Source organism: Bos indicus, chromosome 12, assembly GCF_029378745.1.
Source record: "Bos indicus isolate NIAB-ARS_2022 breed Sahiwal x Tharparkar chromosome 12, NIAB-ARS_B.indTharparkar_mat_pri_1.0, whole genome shotgun sequence".
In the NCBI taxonomy this organism is placed as follows: Eukaryota; Metazoa; Chordata; class Mammalia; order Artiodactyla; family Bovidae; genus Bos; species Bos indicus.
The window spans coordinates 50584541-50610042 of NC_091771.1; the positions used below are offsets into that span (position 1 = coordinate 50584541).

The 25502-nt window shown below is 39.7% G+C and overlaps 1 protein-coding gene across 15 annotated transcripts in view; it reads left to right on the plus strand.

Annotated features, from left to right (window-relative positions):
• The window catches only part of LMO7 (LIM domain 7), a 219234-nt gene that overhangs the window by 112942 nt on the left and 80790 nt on the right, over positions 1–25502 (plus strand). For 12 of the 15 annotated variants that reach the window (XM_019971570.2, XM_019971569.2, XM_019971574.2 and 9 more), the window contains exon 4: positions 2274–2380. In XM_019971570.2, the coding sequence (XP_019827129.2) occupies positions 2274–2380 (107 nt within the window). Of the gene's footprint in view, positions 1–1663; positions 1763–2273; positions 2381–25502 lie in introns of those variants that run through there. The other 3 variants (XM_070800349.1, XM_070800353.1, XM_070800354.1) reach the window with 1 other exon arrangement.

Genomic DNA, 25502 nt, shown 5'->3' on the forward strand with positions numbered 1-25502 from the left:
CAAGCATGATTTAGTTTACAATTCTGATCTTCGTACAACCTGTTCCTGCTGCATAGGCCATTTGAGACTTTGTTCATAAAAAAATTTTCTTTCAAAACTTGAGCATCACTGAACTGTTTAAAAGATTCTACTTTTTAATGTAAAGGCTTTACTTAGAACCGGAATTTGATCATATTTATTGTATGTTTTTTCTTTGTCTTCAACGAAATATAGTCCCTTTTGTTTTTAAGTGGTTTCTTTCTAAATACTTGGATGGGTTTTGAGGTGTGTGTGGCTTCATCTGTTTTTATCACTGTACATATTTGTCAACTGGATGAATGCTATTATGTTTTTATAAAATATGTGAAGAATTGTTTTGGCTGTCAGTTCAATGCGTTTACTTCCAATTTAACTTATTTTTTTTTATAACATTCAGAAGCAAATTGAATTTGTGGGAAGACTCCTAATGAATTAGTTTTCCTTTTTGAAGTAAGATTTACTTCTGTAGGGGCTTCCCTGTGTGACTCAGATGGTAAAGAATCTGCCTGCAATGCAGGAGACCCGGGTTCAATCCCTGGGTCGGGATGCTCCCCTGGAGAAGGGAATGGCTACCCACTCCAGTATTCTTGTCTGGGCAATTCCAAGGATAGAGGATCCTGGCAGGCTACAGTTCATAGGGTCACAAAGAGTTGGACACAACTGAGCAACTAACACCCTTTCCCCCCAAATCATTTGTTCTTTTCTGCTTCTCTGAGGATCAGTTTTAGAACCATTAATTTGAATTGTTTGGTAATTAGATTGTATAGGTTTTAAAAGTTATGTGAATGTAACATAATAATCACTTTTGCCCCCTTGGTCTGTTGCCAATACATTACTATTAACACCACTCCTCCCCACCCCCCCACCCCCCCGCCCCCCCGCCAAAGTCAGATCGAATGCCTTCCATTGAGCTGTTCAACTTTTGAATTAAATTCCTTTAATCTTTGACCTCTTATTTAAAATGAATCATAGATTGCAGCCTTCAGCTAGGTCATTCATGCTGCTTTTTACTGATAATACACTAGAATAGTTTCCTGCCATTACAAACAGGTTTTTTTTTTTTTTTTTAAATATTGTCCCTGAGTTCCCTAACAGCACTGCTTTCCTCTGCCATACGTTTGTTCCCCTCTCCCTAAATCCCCTCACTCTTCAATAATCCAAGCTATTGAACTTAGCATCTTCACTGTCCTCCATTTTTCTGTCTATGATTCCCCCTTCCTCTGCCATCCTGGCCTTCCTCCCCAACATGGGAAAGAGTAACTGCCTGTCTCCACGTGGAGCTGCCTCCCTTAAAGTTCCCTCATAACCACCTGTCAGGGAGGGCAGCGAGGTCTTAGGAGGCCAAGCTCTTGCTGCCTGAGAACCTAACAAATCCGAGGTGGAGAGTCCCATGGCCGCAGCCCAACCCCATCAAGGGTTTTCTTTCTCTACGTAGAGTACAGACAGAAGCTCCAGCCAGTTCTGCTCGACCAGCGTGTGTCCCTGTTGTTAGTGTGGGTGTGGCAGTTGACGTGAATGAGAAGCCTGGGTCTGTGAATGGAGGATTTGAGTTTTGAAATTAGATAGGAGAGCCACCGAGATTTTCAGGTTGTGGAGGCAACTCCTGAGGCAGGTGCAGGGCGTTGAGGAAGGACCACGCCTCGACCCTGTGGCTCAGCCAATGAACACTGGGCTTCTCCCGGGTCCTAGTGTGCGGTTTCCCTGTCTGTCAAGAGCCGGCTCAGCAACCAAACCCAGATTCCAGGTGTGGTATTCCACAGTCGTTCTGTAATTTGTAATCATAGAAACAGAATGTTCCTCCTCTCCCTTCCTCCCTGCCAACAGTTTCTGGGTGGGTGAATGTCAGTAGCTGGAGTTATTTTTAAAGAGGAGAGGTGAAGCTTGTCGTGCAGAGCTGGGAAGAGGGCGTTTGTTTGCAGAGCAGACCTGACATCAAAGTGTAGATTACTGCTCGGTGGCCAGGCGCTTGTCCTCTAACAGGTAATGTTTAACGTGCCAGTCACAAAGATCACAGGAACGGCATATGCCTGGCATCAGAGAACACTGCCGTTTATGCTCTGGGAAACTGAAAGGCTGTACGTGCCCACAGATTAGTATAATTTTTTTTAAATATGTGAATGCATTGGTCTTTCTTCCTCCTTTTTTTTTGCCGGCTGTAATTGGACTTTGACGCTGGGAAGTTATATCATAAAAATTGGTAACCTTTGTCTGAGAGAGAGCTCAGCTAAGCAGTCACTTTCCACTTCTTTTCACAGGATAATATAAACGTTTTTTTGAAAGCGTGTGAACAGATTGGATTGAAAGAAGCCCAGCTTTTCCATCCTGGGGATCTACAGGATTTATCAAATCGAGTCACTGTCAAGTAAGTTTCACTGGTTTGTTATATGTTTTTTTTTTTTTCTTCTTCTTTACACTTAGGGCTTGTAGCTGGTGTGAATAATTTCTGAGAGTTCTTTTTATTGAAAAATCACCTCCTTGTCTTCCTCTGTTTGTATTCCAAAACAGACTATTTAAGAAATAGCTTTGTGAGTGTGAAGCTGTCTGTAATTGAGACCATGATATGTTGTTATTTTAAAACTCTATATTAACTGAAATGGTGGTTTGTGTTTTAATGCCTAACATGGTTGTGTTTGGTTGCTAATGGTGAGGAGGCTTATTATATTTATAAAGAAAATGGAGAGGTTATAGTCTAGCTTACAGAGTGAAAATAATTATTTGAAATTAAGACATAATTGCTAACGTAAAAATGAGAGTGGGATTGTGAGAAAAGAGACAGTATTTGGAAAGCAGCAGTGCCCGGAACCAACATGCAACACTAATGAATTTTGTCAATTGTGTCTGATTTCTAAAATGAACTTTTTTTCCCCCTCACTCTTTTAATAGTATGGATGAGAAAGTGAAAGTGGGGTGTGTGTGAAAACGTGCGCAGGTGTTTGTGTTGTGTTTTCCATGGAAAATGCTGTTTATGTGTGAATATATGGTTTTAGAAATCTGGTTTTAAACTCTTGTAAGATTTTTTTCTTATAAATCTAAATTTGCTTTCAGTGAGTCAGAATAAGCTTGTGTTACTAGATAAATGTGACAGGAAAATGATTTAATTCTGTAATAATGACTTCCTCCTTATCGTGGCTCTTAAACCTCATTAGCATTTTTTCCAAAGGGAAAAACAAACACCTTTATTCTATCTATAGAAATCATAGAAATGGAGTTTGAATGGTTAGTAGACCTGTTGTGAGAGCTTTAAAGTTATTAAAAAACTGTAAGATCTTAAATATGACCAATTTTTTTCCTAAAGAAGAATAATCCTGTCTATAAGTATCTTTTATAGTATACGTTGTCTCTTAGCAGTATAAGCTAAAAATCCGGGTAGGATTAATCTTTTAAAAGCAACCATATATTTTTTAAACGAACAAGCCATTTTGCGTCTGTGTGCTTCGAGTTCTGTTGATTAAGCATTTCTAAACGGCACAGCAGTGATAATGTACATAGCGGGGAAGACTGTCAGCATTTCTCACTAACTCGAAGACTCTGGAGAGATCCTAAGTAAGTTTCATCGTCAAACTGGCATGTTTACTTCTGCAGTATTTGAGCTCATGTTTAATTTCCGTGAAGAGTAACTCTATAGATTAATTTATTTTTCCTAATCGCCATTCTGTCATAACACCTATCACATGGGCAGAGACATTTTTGATTCTTGTTTTTCTTCCATTGTTGCCGTCCATGAAGAAGAAAAGTCTTTCCCTCTCAAACTTATACTGTTTTGAACCTCTGTAGCCAATGTTCAAGTAGGCTGTGGGACTAAGTCAAACACGTTGGTTGGCTTCTAATTTCAAAAGTGCCCTGAGCAAGACTTGCCTGCAGCCTGTCTCATGAGACACCACCTCTAAAGTATTAAGGGAAAATCAGTATCTGGGCTCAGCCTTCAATGAAATTACTAACAAACTGAAACCGAGAGGTCACGTAGTTACAGCAGTAGTGGGAAGTATGCAGCACAACTTGTTTCAGTGGAAACCACAAGTCCATAAAAGCAAAAGGTGGCCAAGGAGTCCTAGTGAGAAGGCCTGTGTCAGGAGCTCGACTCTGAATTAAGACATTGCCCCTGACAGTGCCGTGTTGTTGGACTGAAGAGCACAGGGGTCCACCGAGGGGCTGCTGCAAAGGAAGCAAAGGGTGGAGACCTGAGGAAACTGGCGAATGGCTCAGCTAAACGTGTTGGTCAGAGCTCCTATGCCCTGAGATAGCATTTGTATAAAAGGCAGCAGGTGTGTAGGAAAGCAAATAATTCCTTACGAAATAGTAATTAATGCGTTTCTCTTTAGCTTCACTTCTTACATAACGTGGCAGCTTCTGTAGGTCAAAGATCTTGTTCTATACTGACTATAGATTAAAGGACTTGGTGTTGGTTAGACTAGTAGTGCTCAACTGGGGGCATTTTTGCTCCCCAGGGGACGTTTGATGATGTTTGGGCTTCCCTGATGGCTCAGATGGTAAAGAAGCCGCCTGCAACGCAGGAGACCTGGGTTCGATCCCAGGGTTGGGAAGATCCCCTGGAAGGGGGCATGGCAACCCACTTCAGGATTCTTGTATGGAGAATCCCATGAACAGAGGAGCCTGGTGGGCTATAGTCCATAAGGCCACAAAGAGTAGGACATGACCAAGCTACTAAGTATGGCACAGGGGGTACTTCTGGTTGTTACAGCTGTGAGGGGGTGCTACTGCCACCTAGGGGGTCAGAGATGCTGCTAAATACCCTTTAGTTAACAAGACAGCCCCCATAACAAGAATTTCTGATCCCAAATATCAGTAGTGCTGAGGTTGAGAGGCCCTGATTTAGAATTTGTAGATTTCCACTCTGCCAGTAAGGTAATTGTATGTCAGGAAGGATAAACTTTCAATTCAGCTGAAACATTACTTTACTTATGAATATAATGACAGGTATTTCTGTGTTAGTATGTTTGTTTATTTAAAGGAAAGGTTTGTTGTAATTGGACCATGCAGTACTTGGACATTATCTTGCTCTTCTCCATACATTAAAATTAACAAAAATGTGGCAAACTATTTATTATTTGAAATTCTCTATCAAAATTCAACCCCTAAGATACTGCATTCACAGTTCACAGATCTGTTGTTGGTCTTGCTGCAACTATAATCTAAGATACATGTTTGCAGGACATAACTGAGAGCAGATAGGAAAGGACAGTTCATACCTACATGTTGGCAAGGGTGAGGTTTTTTTTTTTGTTAGTGGACAATAGTGATTAACAGCATAGATGATGTACAGAGCCTAGGAGAGTTGTGGGTGGTAAGAATGAGTGGCAGGAACAGAAGCAATTAATTTAAAGACATTGCTGTTAAATAACTTCACTTCAATAATCTGAACCTAACTACAAATCTTATTTTCTCATAATTTGAGATTTACTGTTTAGTTTGTAATAATTCTCACTAGTCAAACAAGCTAGGGTACTCTATATTTCTTTAATCATACTCATTAATTTTCTAATTGAATTATCTTATTTGAAGGAAGTAATAGTTTGCATTTTCCAAATATGTTTGAATTACTCCACTTATTTTGGGGCAACATATATGCAAAAGTCAGTTGATACTTTTAATTTTGAAGTTACTGACTTGGTGGATAGGGTCTGTCTTCACTTCATTGTCTTCCCAAAAGTATAGTAGGCAAACTGATGACTTATCCGTGATGGTAGATGGAGGTTGGACCTATCTTAGCTGAGATGTGTAGTGAGGCCATGAAATTTAGCTTCTCCACCAATGATTAACTGCATTGTATTATTAACCATTTCCAAGCTATCCATACTGAGCTTAGAAACACACATAATCTGCAGAGCAGAGAGGGTGTGACCCCCACAGAGCCATCTCTGCACACTTTCTCTAAAAGTCCTCTTGGAGGGCAAGCACAGTGATGGGAGGCATGCTATACACACTGGAGAGCACCTGCAGTAGATGTCATGGTCTGCGTGGTAGCGTCTGGACATTAAGAGCCAGAGAGAGATCACTCGTGGAAAGCACCTCAGCACTGTAGCCCCGACGTCCTAGAGTGTAGGAGCTGAAGCTGTCAGAAAGGTAGGGTTGAACATTAAAGGTTTTAGTTTTGTGTCTAGCAGTTTGACTCAAGCTAAGTCCTGTATTTAAACCATTGGTCTAACCAAATTCTATATTGAAATTTTTTAAACTGAGAATTGGAACAGATTATAAACTTTTTTTTTTTTTCCTTTCCGCCCCCCTTACTATTCCAATCCAGTTTTTCACACTTCCTTAGATACATTCTGTTCATAATACAGTTAGAAGATGGAGAAGCTTTGGAACAGAATATTTTAGTCATCCAAAAAAAAGTATATTTTAGTATACACTCTTATTTAGGACATTGATATGTTAGGTCTAAAATGTGACTTGAAATGTTACTGAGTTTTGTTTTTTTTTTTAAAGACCTGTTTATCAAGTGGAGGGTGGAGAAATCAAGAATCTGTTATTTTTACATGTGCTAGTTGCCAAAGGAACAGTAGCTGGAAGCAAGATTAGGGTTAGCATATTTCCCTTGTGAAAATAGAGGAGGCTCAGAATGATATTTTAGGGATTTAACTGTTCTCTAAAGCTTCAAAAGGGTGCTTGATTTTGCAGCAATACTGTAAAGTCATGTCTTAGGAATCAAGTTCCCAGATGTCTTTCTTTTATAGTCTGCCAAATTGGACTTGAGATGAATGTGTATGTGTATTTATTTAAAGTTTTTATTCATGTAAGTAAAAATATACCTACTTCGAATTGTAAAATTTTCAACTTTTTCTGATTTAAACCTGGTTTTACTACTTTTTTGAGGCTGTGTCTTTCAAATGAGTTTCTCAATGTCTTAATCTATTTAAAAAAAAACAAAAAACAAAAAGGAAAAAAGCGACCTTAATGGTATCCAAACTTGGATCTGTAACTTGAGCATGGAGACGTCCACCTGTCAATTCATGTCACTATTTAAAAATGTCCCCTCTCTTCCTACCAAGTAGTTAGAATAAAACAGAAAGGAAGTTTACAGCAGTGTACACATCTCTATCCCATTCATTCTCTGGTGTTAGGTAGTTTCTGAAAGGGGAACATTGATTCTTTTGTATTGCCAAGGTCCTTTTTAAGGCTAGCAATACATAGTCATATTTTCAAATGATCTTTGATTGCAAAGTTTGAATATCTAAGATTCTGCTTAGCCACAGAGATGGTGCTGGGATATGAGTTGCAGGGGCAAACTGTAGAATAACTGAAGTTTTATCTGGTATTTGTTTCTCTCCATTTCTGGTTCTTAATTTATTCCTTTGATAGATCAACATGTCTTCTGGATTTCAACTCTCCTCCCTTAGCTCCTTACTGCCTCAAATCCAGAAAGCCACGGAGCTTGATTCTGTTTTGGCTTGCTGTGTGAGACTTCATGTTGTAGAATTTTATGGCTAGGATCTTTATCTTCAAAAGTAACCCATCCTAAATTCATGGCTCCAAAGAATCTCACTTGGTAGCTCATCTTGATTAGCAGTTGTCTTGAGTCAGTTCATGGGAGGATGGTCAAATTTGCTTCTGCAATCAGATCACATTTATTTTATAACCTGGTCCTCCAAAGGGTTAGACCAAAGATATATTTTTGTTGAAGAGATTCTTCTTTCACCTAATTATCTGTAGGACTGCCTGTATTGAATTAATCAAATGTTTACAGCTACATGCACTGTAATATCTGTAGTCCTGCCAGTCACTTTTGAAAATGAGAGCTTCACCAATCACTAGAGATGTTAAGCGCGTGTTTCCCCCAGTTTTCATGCTATAACCTGGTCTGATTTAACTGATTATTGGAGTGAAGCATGTATGTGAAAGGTACATGTGCTTACACACTTTCTGGACCTACAGAGGAGAAAGTAGCAGTTAATCCAGTAAGGGTCCAGTCCTACAACAAGCACTGATTCAGTCTCTTCTCTGTGGCTAGTACTTGTGTGCATGCTCAGTTGCTCAGTCCTATCTGAGTCTTTGTGGCTCCACAAGCTGTAGCCCGCCAGGCTCCTCTGTCTATGGGAGTCTCGAGGCAAGAATACTGGAGCAGGTTACCGTGCCTTCCTCCAGGTAACCTTCCAACCCAGGGATCGAACCTGCATCTCCTACGTCTGCTACATTGCAGGTGGATTCTTTACCCACTGAGTCACCTGGGAAGCCTGGCCAGTACTTATACAGACATAAAGTGGAGACATGCCCTTAGAGGGGTTCACATTATAAGCAAGGAAATGTCCTCATGAGTTCAGTTAGAGTACATTGTGTTCAATGCACAGGGCTCCCTGGAACTATAGAGATGAATAGTTATTTCCACTTTTTAATCAAGAAACACATCTCATTGAAGGGGATGTTGATCTCTCATCTGGGCTTTCCAAGTATTTTTTGTTTTTACCTAGATCTAGTTTTCCCTAGACTTGAGACTATTTGAGGGCAGAGATAATGCCTTACTTACTCCCTTTAATCTCCTTAGTTCCTTCAGGTTCTTATTTGAATGCTTAATGCTTATTTGAGAATCAGATTTTAATTCTGAACATATCCTGGAAATCTTAAAACCAGGCTTTGATGATGAGAACTGAATTTTTCTTAGCTAAGTCTTCCTCATCTTTCAAAATTGCAAAGCAGATCTGGCAAAGCAGTCACTAAACTTTTGAGATGAATTGCTTTTATTTATCATTCCAGAATATTACAACATAATTTCAAACTTATATAGTTTAAAAGAAGAATATGTGTTTCCTCTCAGTTGTGTGAGTAAAACTAAAATTGGGATTTTGGGACCATGTACTTTCCAAAGTATTTGGTAGAATTTTAATTCTTATGCTGATGTCAAATGATAAATACTAATATTGTTTTTTCTGAGATTTGAGAGCTGTTCCATGCTTATATTTATATGAAGGTTTAGAAACATTTTAATGTTTCCATATCATCACCACTCTAAATGCGTGCTTAAGATTTGGTGGAAAAATATAGTGGTTACATAGGTAGTTTTGATATCTTATAGAAGTTCAAGGGTCAGGAATAGAAATTTTTAAAAGCAGAAATCAGTAGTGGAGGTAACTTATGAGAAGTCATTGAAGTTACTTTAATGAGAAGCTTTACCACCGAGTTTGCAATAAGCCTTGTTTCTTCCGAAGTCAAGCTATCTGCCTTGGTACCTCTTACCTTTGCCTAGCATTTAACGTCAAAGCCAATGTGAAAAACATCACAAATTATCTTTGACTCTGGCGTAATAAAAGCCATCTGAAGAATAGGAGAACACAGAAACATGAAGATTTCTTGGCAGTTCATTTGCATTGTTTCTAATATACCCCAGGCTGAGTTTCTTTCTCACCCAGGACGGAACAGAAGCTCAGTTGATGTGCATCCGTTCTCATGAATAGATAATCATCTTAGACAAAAGCAGGAATTTAGGTGCCTGCCATGGCTTTAATCCCATCCCATTCAGTCACCAGGGCTTCCCTGGTGGCTCAGCTGGTAAAGAATCCACCCGCAGTACTGGAGACCTGGGTTTGATCCCTGGGTTGGGAAGATCCCCTGGAGGAGGGCATGGGAACCTACTCCAGTATTCTTGTCTGGAGAATCCCCATGGACAGAGGAGCCTGGTGGGCTGCAGTCCTTGGGGTTGCAAAGAATCGGACACGACTGAGTGACTAAGCACACAGCACATTTAGTCACCTGGTGGCTGAATGACCTTAGGTTACTTTTCCTGCCTGTGATCACTTTGGTTCTTAGTGAACAAGACAAATGAAATTGCTCATATCCTGGAGCTTACCAAATAATACTGTTTGGGGAATAGTCCTATCCAGCAAGGACACTGTAGTGATTTTCATAAATCATGTATGTAAAGTTTATAGTGCTTCACACATAGTAGTATTCAGTAAATGGTATTGAATTATCAATTGTGATCATTTTCGTAATTTGGATTCTTGATCCGATGAAGATATGTGTGCCTTGTAAAAGAACATCTGGTCTTCAGGGAAAAATCTGGTCTTCAGGTACTTAAATTGTGATGACTAGCTGTAGGTTCTTTGATTTTTTAGTGAGAGTTTTGGCCATTTTAAACTTATCTCTTCTTTCAATTAGTAGATGTTAAAACAGATGTTTTTCTGACATTTATGTTTAGTCAACTTTTTACAGTCTTTTGTTAGAATAGCAAAGCTGGAAACCAGAGAACAATGTATCTAAGTTATTTACTCTTGCTCCTGTTTATATTGGAGAAGGCAATGGCACCCCACTCCAGTACTCTTGCCTGGAAAATCCCATGGACAGAGGAGCTTGGTAGGCTGCAGTCCATGGGTCGCTAAGAGTTGGACACGACTGAGCAACTTCCCTTTCACTTTCATGCATTGGAGAGGAAATGGCAACCCCTGTGTATATGGAATCAACATAATTTTATTAACTTTCTGACACTTCAAAAAGTTTTCTGTGTATATTTTGAAATATTAAAATGTTTTAGTTTGATTTGGATTTTTCTTAAAAAGTTTGTGTTTTCATATTTAAGCAAAAAAATGATAAAACCACAAGCTGTCTACAACACAAATCCAAGTCCAAAATTTTACTTTACTTATTAGCTTAATTTTTTCATCCCATTTTTCCTTTTTCTCTGGGAAAATTCTTACTGTTTTGGTCATTGGGAGAAGAGAGGTGGTTATCGTTTGGATAGGCAAGATCAGATGCTATTCTCTAAAAGAGATTTTATGTAAATCTCTTTAATTCTAAATTTTTAAAATTCTCTAATTCTCTAAAATTTTGTTGGGTTTATGAAATTTTTAGAGGGAAGATAAGTGTTTATACTGTTTACAGAACTCAAATGCACACTGCAATCCTGTTTTCACTCAGAAATCTTGGTCGCTCCTTTTGGGCCTCTCCCATCTGTCCATGAAAAGGCTACTGTACTAATAGCTAAAGGTCTTGATTATATTATCTAAAATATTTATAGTTTTAACTCTGGGCACAAAAAAGTCATAATAGCAATAGCCACTTTTTGTGAGGTCATGAAGTGAAGCGAAGTGAAAGTCGCTTAGTCGTGTCTGACTCTTTGCCACCCCAGGGACTGCAGCCTGCCAGGCTCCTGTGTCCATGGAATTCTCCAGGCCAGAATACTGGAATGGGTAGCCTATCCCTTCTCCAGTGTATCTTCCCAACCCAGGAATCGAACCGGGGTCTGCTGTTTTGCAGGTGGATTCTTTACCAACTGAACTATCAGGGAAGCCCCGAGAGGTTAAACCTTGGTTACTCTTTACTTCCGTTCGTACATGGTGAAATGTGTCAAGAAAGTAGGAAGTATACTTTCATGTTGAGGCTTTAACATAAATGGTATAACTTGGTTTTTTTTAAATGAAGGCTGTTGCTATCAAATGTTGAATGGGTATAAAAGTTGTATATTGACCACTTACTGGTTATTTTAAAGAGTTTAGGTTAATGGAGTAGTTACATTTTAGGGGTAATGGCCCTGGTATAATTTGTCATGCTGAGCAGACATCCCAGGTGGGATTGGCTACTGATGGACTGTGTTTCCATTTTTCAGAGATATACCTTCTGAGGATCCCTACTGAACTGGGAGGTGGGATGATGGTCACTTTCTCTTAAGAGCTTAATAGCATCACTTCAGACACTATTGACCAAATATTTGCAGTAAACTTAACATGTTCCAAAACTGTTGCCGTTGTTATTCAGTTGCTCAACTGTGTCTGATTCTGAGACTCCATGGACTGCACCAGGCTTCCCTGCCATCCCATGCCAGGCTTCCCTGTTTTTCATTATATCCCAGAGTTTGTGCAAACTCATGTCCATTGAGTCAGTGATGCCATCCAACCATCTTATTCTCTGTCGACCCATTCTCCTGCCCTCAACCTGTCTTTTCCAGTGAGTTGGGTCTTAACATCAGGTGGCCAAAGTATTGGAGCTTCAGCATCAGCATCAGTCCTCCCAATGAACATTCAGGACTGATTTCCTTTAGGATTGATTGTCTTGATCTTGCAGTCCAAGGGACTCTTAAGAGTTTTCTCCAGCACACAGTTCAAAGGCATCAGTTCTTTGGCTGTCAGCCTTCTTTATGGTCCAACTCTCACATTTGTCCATGACTACTGGAAAAACCGTAGCTTTAACTATATGGACCTTTGCTGACAAAGTGGTGTCTCTGCTTTTTAATGTGCCATCCAAGTTTATCATAGCTTTTCTTCCAAGGAGCAATTGTCTTTTAATTTCATTGCTGCAGTCACTGTCCACAGTGATTTTGGAGCCCAAGAAAATAAAGTCTGTCACTGTTTCCATTTTTTCCCTATTTGCCATGAAGTGTTACTGAGAAACCTTTAAGGAAACAGCATACACCTGCCGTGTAAATTTAAGTACACCTGCCACTTCCAATGCATATGATAGTGTAATAATATTCCATTCAAAGAGAAGTAGATTAAAAACATAGTTTGAATGAACACACTTCAGGTAAACCAGTTTTTCTTAAGTTAAAAATGGAAAAAGTGGGAGATCTTGGTGGCCTGGGAAAAGCAGCTGCTTTGAATTAAGCTCCGTTTGCATCAGCCACCATTAGTTTAACAAGGGTTTGTGCTGTGTATTTTGAGCAATTTGGGGAGAAATCTCTAAATATCAAGTATCCCTGTTATTACATTTCACCATTTTATTGCTTTATAATAATATTAATGGCTGCTAGACTTTGAAATGCTTTTATTCTGTACTTTTTATTACATTTATTGAGATATGGAAATAATCTTCAAGAGAATCTTTGGGTAGACAATTTGGTTGACATGTTACTAGAATTCTTTTGACTGAATATTGAGAAGAAAAATTCTCCACTAGGTGGGTAGCTTTAGTTTGCGTATAATATGTATTCATCTCAAAAGTGTACGATAGAGCACACATGTACACACACACTAAGAACATGTGTGAAAATTTGTAAAAGGCTTTGAAGAGTGAGGCACCAGACCATGAGGGTCCCTAGACCCTTGTTTATTTTGGTGAAGAATTCATTTCATCAGTAGGGCTTGGTCCCTCTCTTGGAGGAGAAATAGGAATAGTATGATTAAATATAGGTGTCCAATGGCATGTCCATTGTCATGCCAATCCCAGATTAAAAAATAGAACTCTATGTCCTTTCTTGTATTTTCCATTCTCTTTCATTCTGCTTATCAGAAAGAGGCATGGGGGAAACATTCCCTTAAAGATTGACACCCACTGATGTAAGCCGTGAACCAGACTTGTCTGCTGCTGGGTAGCTAGAGGAAGCGCCATCGTGATGGGCTGAAGGTGGTGGGTGGGCAGGTATATGAGGCTTAGCCTAGGGGTATTGAGGTCTCATCTGTATGCCTTGTATCTGTGGCTTGTCAGCAGCATCCATTGGCTATTTAATAGGCACTATGTATGAACCCTGAGTCCTGGGTGGCTAGAAGAGAAGCAAGGCCTACTACCTCATTCTTAAAACCATAAATGGGGACGATGACAAAGCCTCATTCAGTCTTAATGTTTGCTTTTGTGTCTTAAGGACCATTGCAATGATCTACAGTGTACAGCTCTAAGGGAACAATGGATTTGGACTGATGAATATCACCTAAGTGGGAGTATCACTCTTTTAGAGTATCCAGAATATTTTCAGATTACTCCATTAGGTCTAGGTTTAGACACACTGGAGGATGATATCTGTCTGTCAAGTGTTTTACATTAGTTATTTCTAACCTAGTAACAGCCTAGGCAGCTATTTCCATTTTGCTTCAGGTACATGAAATGAAAAGAGTCAATAGAGTAAGGTGGTTAGCTTATCCTGGACAAATAACAGAGCTAGGATTTAAATTCAGGGGGTATCTTAGCCTACAATGCTTGGACTGCTTCCTCTCAATTGTCTAAACAGACTTGAACAGACTTTAAAAAGTTACTGATATTCTTTCTAGTGTTATGGGACTGGAATTGAGTTGCTGTTTAACCAGGGGGGCTATACCCTAGATGGATTTGTGTGTATGATTGATATTATCTCGTTTGATTCATGGCAAATATATTCATGTTATAATTTAAAAATTTCCCCAAGTTTGTAATCTAAGTAACTTCAAATAAATATATTGCTGCTGCTGTTAAGTCACTTCAGTCATGTGCCATCGAATCTAAAATCAGTGATACTTAGGAATTCATATAATTTAGGAATGTTAAATGGACTCATATGTGCTTTAGAAAAGAAGAAATATGCTACATGTGTGGTCTTTACACCCTGGCTAGTAGAGAAATAATGGAGTATTTGGATTTTATTGATATGTAACATAAATGCCTTTATAGGCTTTATGACTGTCACACAGGTAGTTGTTGTTCAGTCGCTCAGTCGTGTCCGACTCTTGTGACCCCGTGGACTGTGGCACGCCAGGTTTCCATGTCCTTCACTGTCTTCCAAAGTCTGCTCAAACTCATGTCCATTGAGTCGGTGATGTTATCTAACCATCTCATCTTGTGTTGCCCTCTTCTCCTCGTGCCCTCAATCTTTCCCAGCATCATGATGTTTTCCAGTGAATTGATTCTTTGCATCAGGTGGCCAAAGTTCTGGAGTTTCAGTTTCAGCATCAGTCTCCTTCCAGTGAATAGTCAGGGTTGATTTCCTTTAGGGTTGATTGTTTTGATCTCCTTGCAGTCCAAGGGACTCTCAAGAGTCTTCTCCAGCACATAATTCAAAAGCATCAATTCTTGGACACTCAGCCTTCTTTATGGTCCAGCTCTCACATCCGTACATGACTACTTGAAAAACCATAGATTTGACAAAGTAATGTCTTTGCTTTTTTAATATACTTTCTAGGTTTGTCCTAGCTTTCCTTCCAAGGACACAAAGAGTTATAAATGTACAATTGTATTTGCCATGGTAGTGGAACATTCTTGTCAAAGATTGTGGATTGTAAAACCTTACTAATCTCGGTTGCTGGGGATCATACTACCACACTTTGACCTTTATAGCCATAGCATGAGACCTATCTTTAAAATAGAACTGGCAGGAAATTATTCTAAATAAATGATTTATTCACCAGTTTTTGATACTTCATTTTACTTGTTAAAACCAAACTAAGCCACAACTCCCTCATCCAAACATCCTTGGTTGGGAGTAAGTACTTATAAATTATTTATATATATGTGTGTGTGTGTGTGTGTGTGTTTACATATACATTTTTCATTAGAGCTTAGGTCATTGTATATTAAATCTCATACAAAACCTTAGTGATTGATAATTGAAACTCCTGTTTGAAAGCTTAAACTGTAAGCAAAAAAGATCAACCACAGTCATATTATCTAGCTTACAGAATTAAAGAAGAAGAATTAACTTGAGTACATTGCCAAAAGTCATGCTATCAGTGTGGTGATTGGAGGGTTTGAAACAGGTGGTAGAGAGAGCACCAAGTGTTACAATAAATAGCACAGTCTAATTCCAGTAAGATGAAACTCCTGGAGGATCAGATAGTGACTCAAAAAAGTAAAGTCCAAGAAATGACTCAAGCACAGAGACACTTTCAGAATTCCTTTACTAAGACTTCCAACAAATGGAGGGGTCACTTCTTGTACCAAGTCATTAGAAGTTATGTGTTGCTAGTTGTTGAATGTAAACCTTTCATTCATAAGAAGAAATATTTATTAACCTTTTATATTGTGATGTTTTAGAGGGCCAAAGATAGATGAAAGTCATAGTAATCCGAGATAGAGATACAGGAGTAGAATGAAAACAAGGATACATTTCCTTTTTTAAAAAATATTTATTTTATTTGAAGGATAATTGCTTTACAGTATTGTGTTGGTATCTGCCAAACATCGGTATGAATCAGCCATAGGTTTACCCATGTCCCCTCCCTCTTGAACATCCCTCCCACCTGTCTACGTTGTTAGTGAGCTCTGGTTTGAGGTCCCTGAATCATACAACAAATTCCAGTTAGCTATCTATTTTACATATGGTAATATAGGAGCGTTTCCTTTTAAACAACTAGTGGAATGAGTTAGTTGCCATAATAGAAAACACTTGTTTTGAGACTACTGACTATGTGAAAGGAGGGAAAGTACTGCTTTTGAGAGAGGGAGTGAAGGAGAGTGGAAAGAAAATAGCACCTGAATGCTTGGCTTAATGCCTTGTATAATCTTAAACGTCTTTATAAACAAGAGTTGTTGCCTGAGTTTACAGAATGGAATCTGAGAGGTTTGGTGGCTCATTCGAGGTTACATCCTTAGCACAAGTAGGAAACTTCATTAGGATTCAAACCCAGAATTGTAATAATTCTACCTCTAAATGTTGGAGAAGGAAATGGCAACCCACTCCAGTATTCTTGCCTGGGAAATCCCATGAACAGAGGAGCCTGATGGGCTACAGTCCATGGGGTCACAAAAAGTCAGATGCGACTGAGCGACTAACACACACACCTCTAAATGTGTCCTAATGAAAGACAGAGGATCATCACACAAGGGAATTTTTAATGTGTAAATATGTATCTGTCAGACACAAGGTCTGTTAAGTTGGTTGGGTAGGAAGGAAGTTCAGTGGATACAGAAGAATTTGTAATTTTTCGAAGATATGCGTGAAAAATTACCCAGACTTGATTGAGTTACAGTGCTTTAAACTGGTGCTTCTCAAATTTCAGTGTGCGTATAAAACACCTCGGAGTCAAATGCAGATTCTGATTCATTAGGTTGGGACAGGGCTGGGATTCTGCATTTTTAGCAAACTCCCAGGCCATGACAGTGAAGACCACACTCTGAGTAACAAGGATTTATGCAATGAATGATAGTGATTGCATATTGGAGCGAGGGTTTAATAAAGATAGCAGGGGAGATAACAAGGCTTGAGTGTGGATCTGGAAGATAAGACAGGTGGGAGAAGGCTACGGGAAGGTTTGTTAATCTAAAGGCAGAGAGGAGTTCTAATCCATCATTTCAGAGAGCCTTTTAGATGCAAAAGAATGAGTAAAGTTAAGTAAGACATCCACTCTTGAGGCCTATACTTATTTGCAGGGAGAGGTTGGGGGTGTGAGGCATGAATTTCTAGTCTCAGTTCAGTTCAGTTGCTCAGTCGTGTCCGACTCTCTGCGACCCCATGAATCGCAGCACGCCAGGCCTCCCTGTCCATCACCAACTCCTGGAGTTCACTCAAACTCACGTCCATCGAGTCGGTGATGCCATCCAGCCATCTCATCCTCTGTCGTCCCCTTCTCCTCCTGCCCCCAATCCCTCCCAGCATCAGAGTGTTTTCCAATGAGTCAACACTTCTCGTGAGGTGGCCAAAGTACTGGAGTTTCAGCTTCAGCATCATTCCTTCCAAAGAAATCCCAGGGCTGATCTCCTTCAGAATGGACTGGTTGGATCTCCTTGCAGTCCAAGGGACTCTCAGGAGTCTTCTCCAACACTACAGTTCAAAAGCATCAATTCTTCGGTGCTCAGCTTTCTTCACAGTCCAACTCTCACATCCATACATGACCACTGGAAAAACCATAGCCTTGACTAGATGGACCTTTGTTGGCAAAGTAATGTCTCTGCTTTTTAATATGCTATCTAGGTTGGTCATAACTTTCCTTCCAATGAGTAAGCGTCTTAATTTCATGGCTGCGGTCACCATCTGCAGTGATTTTGGAGCCCAGAAAAATAAAGTCTGACACTGTTTCCACTGTTTCCCCATCTATTTCCCATGAAGTGATGGGACCAGATGCCATGATCTTCATTTTCTGAATGTTGAGCTTTAAGCCAACTTTTTCACTCTCCTCTTTCACTTTCATCAAGAGACTTTTTAGTTCCTCTTCACCTTCTGCCATAAGGGTGGTGTCATCTGCATTTCTGAGGTTACTGCTATTTCTCCCAGCAATCTTGATTCCAGCTTGTTCTTCTTCCAGCCCAGTGTTTCTCATGATATACTCTGCATATAAGTTAAATAAGTCTAGGTTGACTGATTGGAGGCAGGATGACAAGTCCATTGGGGCTAGCTTGAGTGGTACTTCGAGTATTGTGGCTGGGAAAGTTTGAACTCTCTCTCAGTGGGATTATTAACAAAAGCTTGGTGCAGAAGGTTACGATGTCAGAAGCAGAGATTTATGTATTTAATTAAAAAATTGGGGCATGCCACTTGATATGTGGGACCCTGTTAATATTTCCGCAGTCAAGGATTGAATCCATGCCCCCTGTGTTGGAATCATGGACTCTTAACCACTGGACCACCAGGGAAGTCCCAGAAGCAGAGATTTAGAAAGATTGGGTAATGAAGTAGAATGTAAAGTGGATTGACTGTGAACTGACCAGCATGGAGTTTGGGGGAGGTGTCAGGACATTGCTGCAGAACACACATGAACTGCAACAGTTTCCTGACATCTCTCCCAGCCTCCAGGCTAGTCAGTTCTCAGTCAGTCCATTTTATGTACTACACCATTACCCCATGTTTCTGAATCTCTGCTTCTGGGACTTCCCTGGTAGTTCAGTGGTTATGGGTGTTTTGGGGCTTCCCGGGTGGCGCTAGTGGTAAAGAACCCACCTGCCAATGCAGGAGACTTAAGAGGCACAGGTTGGGTCAGGAAGATCCCATGGAGAAGGGCATGGCAACCCACTCCAGTATTCTTGCCTGGAGAATCCCATGGACAGAGAAGCCTGGTGGGCTGCAGTCCATAGGGTGACAAAGAGGCAGACATGACTGAAGCGACTTAGCGTACATGGCTGCTTCATAAGGATGCCAACTGCTGAAAATAGTGGAAATGTAAATGAGGAGTAGATATTTGAAGTAGACATGATGGGGGTTGATTAGAGTGAAAGAAAAAGAAGGACCGGTATTTGAGCTTGTGCAGCTATTAGCAGAAAGGCAGGCAGTTTGGGGACAAGATGAAAATGAAGTTCTAACACATTGCATTGGGTGTGATAGTGGAGCATCTGAATGGAAATGTAGGAGTTGTTAATGCATTTAATCAGAGATTATGGTCTTTTTTCCTTATTTTAAACTTCAACAAGAAGAGGGAATTTTGTTTGAATTCCAAAATCTCTTTTCTGTAGCGCCTTCCAGAAATGTTAGGCTGATTTTTTGCCTTAGGAACTACTTTGGAGTAAGGGCAGTGGGAATGTCATGCCCGCAAGGTAAACATCACGGACTTGGCCTCTGGACCCAGTTGTGTATTCAAATCAGTTTAGACAGTCAAGCATCACTGTGTGTCCTGGCTTGGGATAAATCGTAAATAACCCTGTTTGTGTGGTAGTCACAGTCTGGGCCAGTGTTGGCCACAACTAACTCCACTCACTTGTTCTGTACATTCTCCTACAACATGAGCAAAAGTTGTCCCTTTTCTATCTGTTCAATATCTTTTAAATCTAAGCTGTGCATCTCTTATAAGCAACTCTTCCAGACAAAAATATCTGCAACCCCCTTAGAATAGATTGTTTCAGAAACACTGCATCCAAATTCATATAACAAAATGTACTTATCTCCCTGCTTTTTCCCCCACCAATGCAAACCCTATTCCCAAACAACAGCATTGGAAAACAAACCCACAGAGTCTGCAAAACATCTGATTCAGCTTGGCAAGAGTTTATAACCAAACTGCTTTCACTTCTCTTCATCAAGGTTGAAAAATTATCAGTATTTTAGGACAGGCTCAATACCAGGTAATTTGATTCAGTAAATGGATGGATAAATGAATGAGTTTAACAAGTATTTATTGAGTTCTTACTATGGCCATGGCACTGTTCTAGGGATTCAGGATCTAGTTTTGTGGTTAAAAGGACAAAGTCTTGCCCACCTTAGGCATAAATTCTAATAGAGAGGACAGTAATGAATAGAAATATAAGGGTAACAGATGTGATAGGATTATCAGACAAAATAAGTCAGGATGTAGAGAGATTATGTTTGGTATTTTAAGCATATTTTAAGATATTTAACCATATCTTTGATATGGTATTTTAAGCATATTTTTAGATAAAATTCTACGTTTGGTAGATTTTAAATCTACTAATAAAACTAGCTGTTGGGATTAATGTTACATTTTATTAGACTCATAAACCGTTTTGGTAAGCTTATCTCCTGAAACACGTTCAGTGATTTGAAGCTTTAGTGTATTTCACAGTAAGGTGTCGGAAGGGAGGCATATTGACCTCTGAAGGTTGGGGTGCTTCTGTGTCTGTGCACGTCAGGCCTCCCCTCCTCTGCATCCGCCCCCCATCTGACAGGCTGCTGGCTGGCACAGCTTGTGTCTTTGCATTTAGATTTCACCCTCACAAATGAATTGATGGTTTAGTTTTTGTTCTTAAGGTTTTATATGGTTTTGAATTCAAAGTAGCTTGCTTTGATCAGATGATTAAATGCTTCCATGCATGCATGTGTGTTCAGTCGCACAGTCATGTCCAACCCTTTGTGAACATACGGACTCTAGAATGGCAGGCTCTTCTCTCCATGGGATTTCCCAGGCAAGAATACTGGAGTGGGTTGCCATGATTCCTCCAGGGGATCTTCCCAACCCAGGGATTGAACCTGTGCCTTGTGCATTGACAGAAGGATTCTTTACCACTGAGCCACCAAGGAAGCCCCAAGACAGTGTTAACTATAGGCGTGGACAGAGGAACCTGGCAGGCTACAGTTCATGGGGTCTCAAAGAGTTCAACACAACTGAGTGACTCAATCATCACCGTAGGCATAATGTACCAGCAGATCTCTAGACTTACTCATTTTTTACAACTGACATTTTTTATAACTGAGCTATCCTATACTCCAGTATAAAATAAAAAGTTAAAAAAAATAACATTTAATTTCTCCTAGCTTTAACCTTTTCTTATTTCAGTGAGTTATTTTCTTTACTAAATTGATACTTTATCTATATTTTAGCCTATTATTCTACTTGAGAATTAGTAACTTGAATAAAATAAGAGATATACTTAAAATTTTAAGGACAACTACCTTCTTTTAATTAGCAGACCCCAGTATGTTCACATTATTTCACATTTAGAATAGAATTCACATTTAGAATTAGAATTTCACATTTAGAAATAAAGAAGGAAATTTACCAGTGGCAATTTGTCTGTGGAGCCACTTTCCACATTTTTTTAATCCATATTTTGTGCCTATTTTCAACAATTTGGTCTGTGTTGATGTTTGCTGGTGGTGTGTTACAAGTCTAATATACATAGCTATTTTTATGGAAGCTATTTTGGTATTATAATTTTGTGTGTAGGATTTTCTAAAAAGGTGGTTTTAGAGTCATGCTCCGGAGAAGGCAATGGCACCCCACTCCAGTACTCTTGCCTGGAAAATCCCATGGGCGGAGGAGCCTGGTAGGCTGCAGTCCATAGGGTCTCGAAGAGTCGGACTCGACTGAGCGACTTCACTTTCACTTTTCACTTTCATGCATTGGAGAAGGAAATGGCAACCCACTCCAGTGTTCTTGCCTGGAGAACCCCAGGGATGGGGGAGCCTGGTGGGCTGCCGTCTATGGGGTCACACAGAGTCGGACACGACTGAAGTGACTTAGCAGCAGAGTCATGCTCATTTAATCTTTCACCAGATGTATTATTCCAATGTTACTTAATCCAGACCTCCTTGTTAATTGGGGAAAACAAATTAGAGATTAGGTGATTAAAAAAAAAAAACATTTAGGCTAGTTTCTCATCAATTACTTCTTTGAGTGATACAACAGAAATGTTGTGTTCTTCTTCAGAGACATACAACAGAAATGCATGAAACTATGAGGAAATTATAAGATGACTGTAACAAAGTTAACTTATTTTAACTTTCTGAATAGCATTCATTCCTTTAAAGTGGCTGCTGCTGCTGCTAAGTCACTTCAGTCACGTCCGACTCTGTGTGACCCCATAGACAGCAGCCCACCAGGCTTCCCTGTCCCTGGGATTCTCCAGGCAAGAACACTGGAGTGTGTTGCCATTTCCTTCTCCAATGCATGGAAGTGAAAAGTGAAAGTAAAGTCGCTCAGTCGTGTCCAACTCCTTGGGACCCCATGGACTGCAGCCCACCAGGCTCCTCCGTCCATGGGGTTTTCCAGGCAAGAGTACTGGAGTGGGGTGCCATCACTTTAAAGTGGCAGTGGCTGGCTTTTCAGAAAATTTACAGAAGAAATCACTCTTGTGCTTCTTGAAACATTCCGTTCTGTGGACATATGTGTTTTTATGTTTGGGTGTTCTCTTCTGGATCCCATGGAATGTTTGTGCTCATGAAGTGTTAACTAGTGAACTCAAGAATCTTGCCTGTTCTTTAGATCCCTGGAGCAAGACATCCTAAGAGCCAAATTTAGTGAGCAGTGACAGCAGGAAATTGAATGCCTTTTCACGGTGCTCTCTTAAGCCCACCCAAGCCCAGTGAAGCACACTGAGGTTTTTCAGTCAACACTTGAAAATCATTGGCAGTAGTTCCAGGATTTTCACTTAACTCTGAGTTTCTTTGTGCTTTTGTTTGTCTTTAATTCTAGTTGGGTGAGGCTAGAGGAATTATGTTTCCGTTGAACTTCCTTTTTCAGAGAAGTAGCTTAACTAGTTGAAGCTATAGTTTCAGTTAAGCTGTAGTTTTAACTTTGGTATATTTCTAGGGCAGTGACTCTCAATAACTCGCATGCGTCAGAATCACCTGTCCAGGACTCCTAACCCCAGAGTTGCTGATTCATTAGGTATGGAGTAGGGTTTGAGGACTTTTATTTCTAACAAGTTCTACGGTAATGTAGATACTGATGGTGTGGAGACTCTGCTTTGAGAATCTCTATCCTAGGGGATAAATCAATGGGAACCTTTCAAAGAGAAGATATTATTCTTAGCATTATTATCCTAAGAATATAGGATATTTTTACTTCATCTTATACAGATATTCAGCAAAATCCCCAGTATAGTTGACCTTTGAGCAGCATAAGCTCAAACTATGAGGGTCCATTTACATGTGGAGTTTTTTCACTAAATGCATACTACTACAGTACAGGATGCAGTAGTAATTTTAAAATGGTCATTATTCTCTGACTTACATAAATCTTGGGTATAAATCCAAGTCTTCCTCATGAAATTCTACTATTTTACTATATTATTCTCTCCATCTAAATTAATAGCAATAGAATAAATTTACCATGTAACAAAAAGAATCTTTTAGTATACAATCAACAGATTTTCCAAAATGTAGATAATGCAGATGAGCATGGGGAAAATATAAAATGTGATACCAGCCCTGGACAAAAAACATTTTTTCTTCAACCCACTCCTACTGATTCCCACAACTACCTCTGGGTATATGCCTATTGTCTTAGAAACCCTCCGGGTCCATCAGAGAACTAGACACCATCAGCTTTATTCTAAATCAGCTGTCAGGCTCTTTACTAAATTAGTAAATAGGCATCTCGATTTATTATTCCTTCTGGAGTACTTACATTTTAAGAAACCTGGCTTAACCTAAAAAAATTTTGTTAACCTAAAAAAATATATCATAAAGGGGAGATATAGGGAATGACTAGAAAAATATCAATTTTTGGAGCAACTTTTCCCAGGCATCAAAGCCAAAATGGCATAGATATACCTCAGAATGCAATTTCCGTACCGTCCAAGTATTTTGCATACTAAAGGAAAGTAATATATAGTTATTGCGTTTTAATATGGTAACTGCCACATTCATTTTGACACTTAGATTATAAAAAGAGAGGTAGATAATAATTATAATACAAAGGAAAAATAAAATTATAAAATATAAGAAATAAATTATGAGTGATTAGAAAAATAAAATTAAATGAGGCTTAAGTTGTAAAAAAAAAAAAAAAAAAAAACCCAGGAAATTAACATGTGATACTTTGGCCACCTGATGCAAACAGCTGACTCATTTGAAAAGACCCTGATGCTGGGAAAGATTAAAGGCAGGAGGAAAAGGGGATGACAGAGGATGAGATGGTTGGATGGCATCACTGACTCAATGGACATGAGTTTGTGTCAACTCTGGGAGTTGGTGATGGACAGGGAGGCCTGGTGTGCTGCAGTCCATGGGGCCACAAAGAGTCCGACATGACTGAGCAACTGAACTGAACAATACTATATGTTCAGTGTTGTTCAAGGGTCAGCTGTATATAAATAATGTTTATGAAGGGAAAATAGTCCTCAAAGGTAACTTTGAAGGCAGTGAGACAAACACACAAAGTATATTAATGTCAGTAATGGATATAAGTGGATGAGTAATGGGATGGCTCGATATTTGTAGGAGCTACTGGATCTCTAAAGTGTTTCAGGGACATGGCGTTATCCTATGGGAGTTTCCTGGAATTTGACCTTTAAGAGTTAAATATGTGACAATTTCTGGGCATTTGAGGCTGAAGGAATAGAATATATTTAGCTCTGGAGTGAGGGTAAACTTGTCCTGTTGTGTTAGACTTGTTTGACTAAAGTCAGAACAGGATGCAATAGGAAATGACTGAAAGATGGAAATGGAGATGTAACTAAAATTAATTCAAGATAAAGCCTGGAGAGCCCTAGGATTTAGTGGGAATGAGAGGGAGTAAATGTTGTGGTCAAAAATGGCCCCTTAGATAGGATTCTAGGTGATGGTAGAGTAGATTTTTAGAAGAGGCTGAAGATTAGTCTTTTCTTCCTAGTGGTATTTTAGTGCCTGTATTTTAAGTACTTAGCCAGAAATGAACAGAATTCTGTCTCTGAATTCATGAAGTTCACGATCCGTGAAAATCACAGTCTTGTGGGAGAGACGGGGAAGAGAATTTAATGGAGTGCTTTAAGAGCTTCCCTGGTGGTTCAGATGGTAAAGTATCTGCCTTCAATGCAGGAGGCCTGGTTCGATCCCTTGGTCAGGAAGATCCCCTGGAAGAGAGACTGGCTACCCACTCCAGTATTCTTGATTGGAGAATTCCCTGGACAGAGGAGCCTGGTGGGCTACAGTCCATGGAGCCGCATAGAATCAAACTTGACTCATCGACTAGCACTTTTACTTTGAGCTTCCCTGGTAGCTCAGATGGTAAAGAATGCACCTGCATTCTTGGGTAAAGAACTCTGGGTTTGATCCCTGGGTCAGGAAAATCTCCTGGAGGACGGAATGGCAACCCCCATCCCTGCCCCACCCCCCACCCCTGTATTCTTGCCTGGAAAATTCCGTGGACAGAGGAGACTAGCAGGCTATTGTCCATGGGGTTGCAAAGAGTTAGACCTGACTGAGCAACTGACACTTTTAAGAGCCATGGAAGTACCCACAGGCTCACATGAGAGAAGCCACTAGAAGATAGGAAAGGTTCTGAGGCTGGTGACACTTAAGTTTAATCTGAAAGAATGAACAGTTCAAAAACGGAGAACAGTCAAGGGCCTTCCAGGTAGCAAAAACCTCCTATTATCTCTTATGTGGAGGTGGGAGAATTCATGGCTATTGAGAGGGTCGTTTTATAGAAAAAGTGTTGGGCTTATGCCGGGGCAGGCCAATAAATGTGGTGGCTGAGAGAGGGCAGATGATGAATATGAATGCCATATTTTGAACTTTACTTGAGGAAATAAACCATAAGAAAAAAGAATTTCAA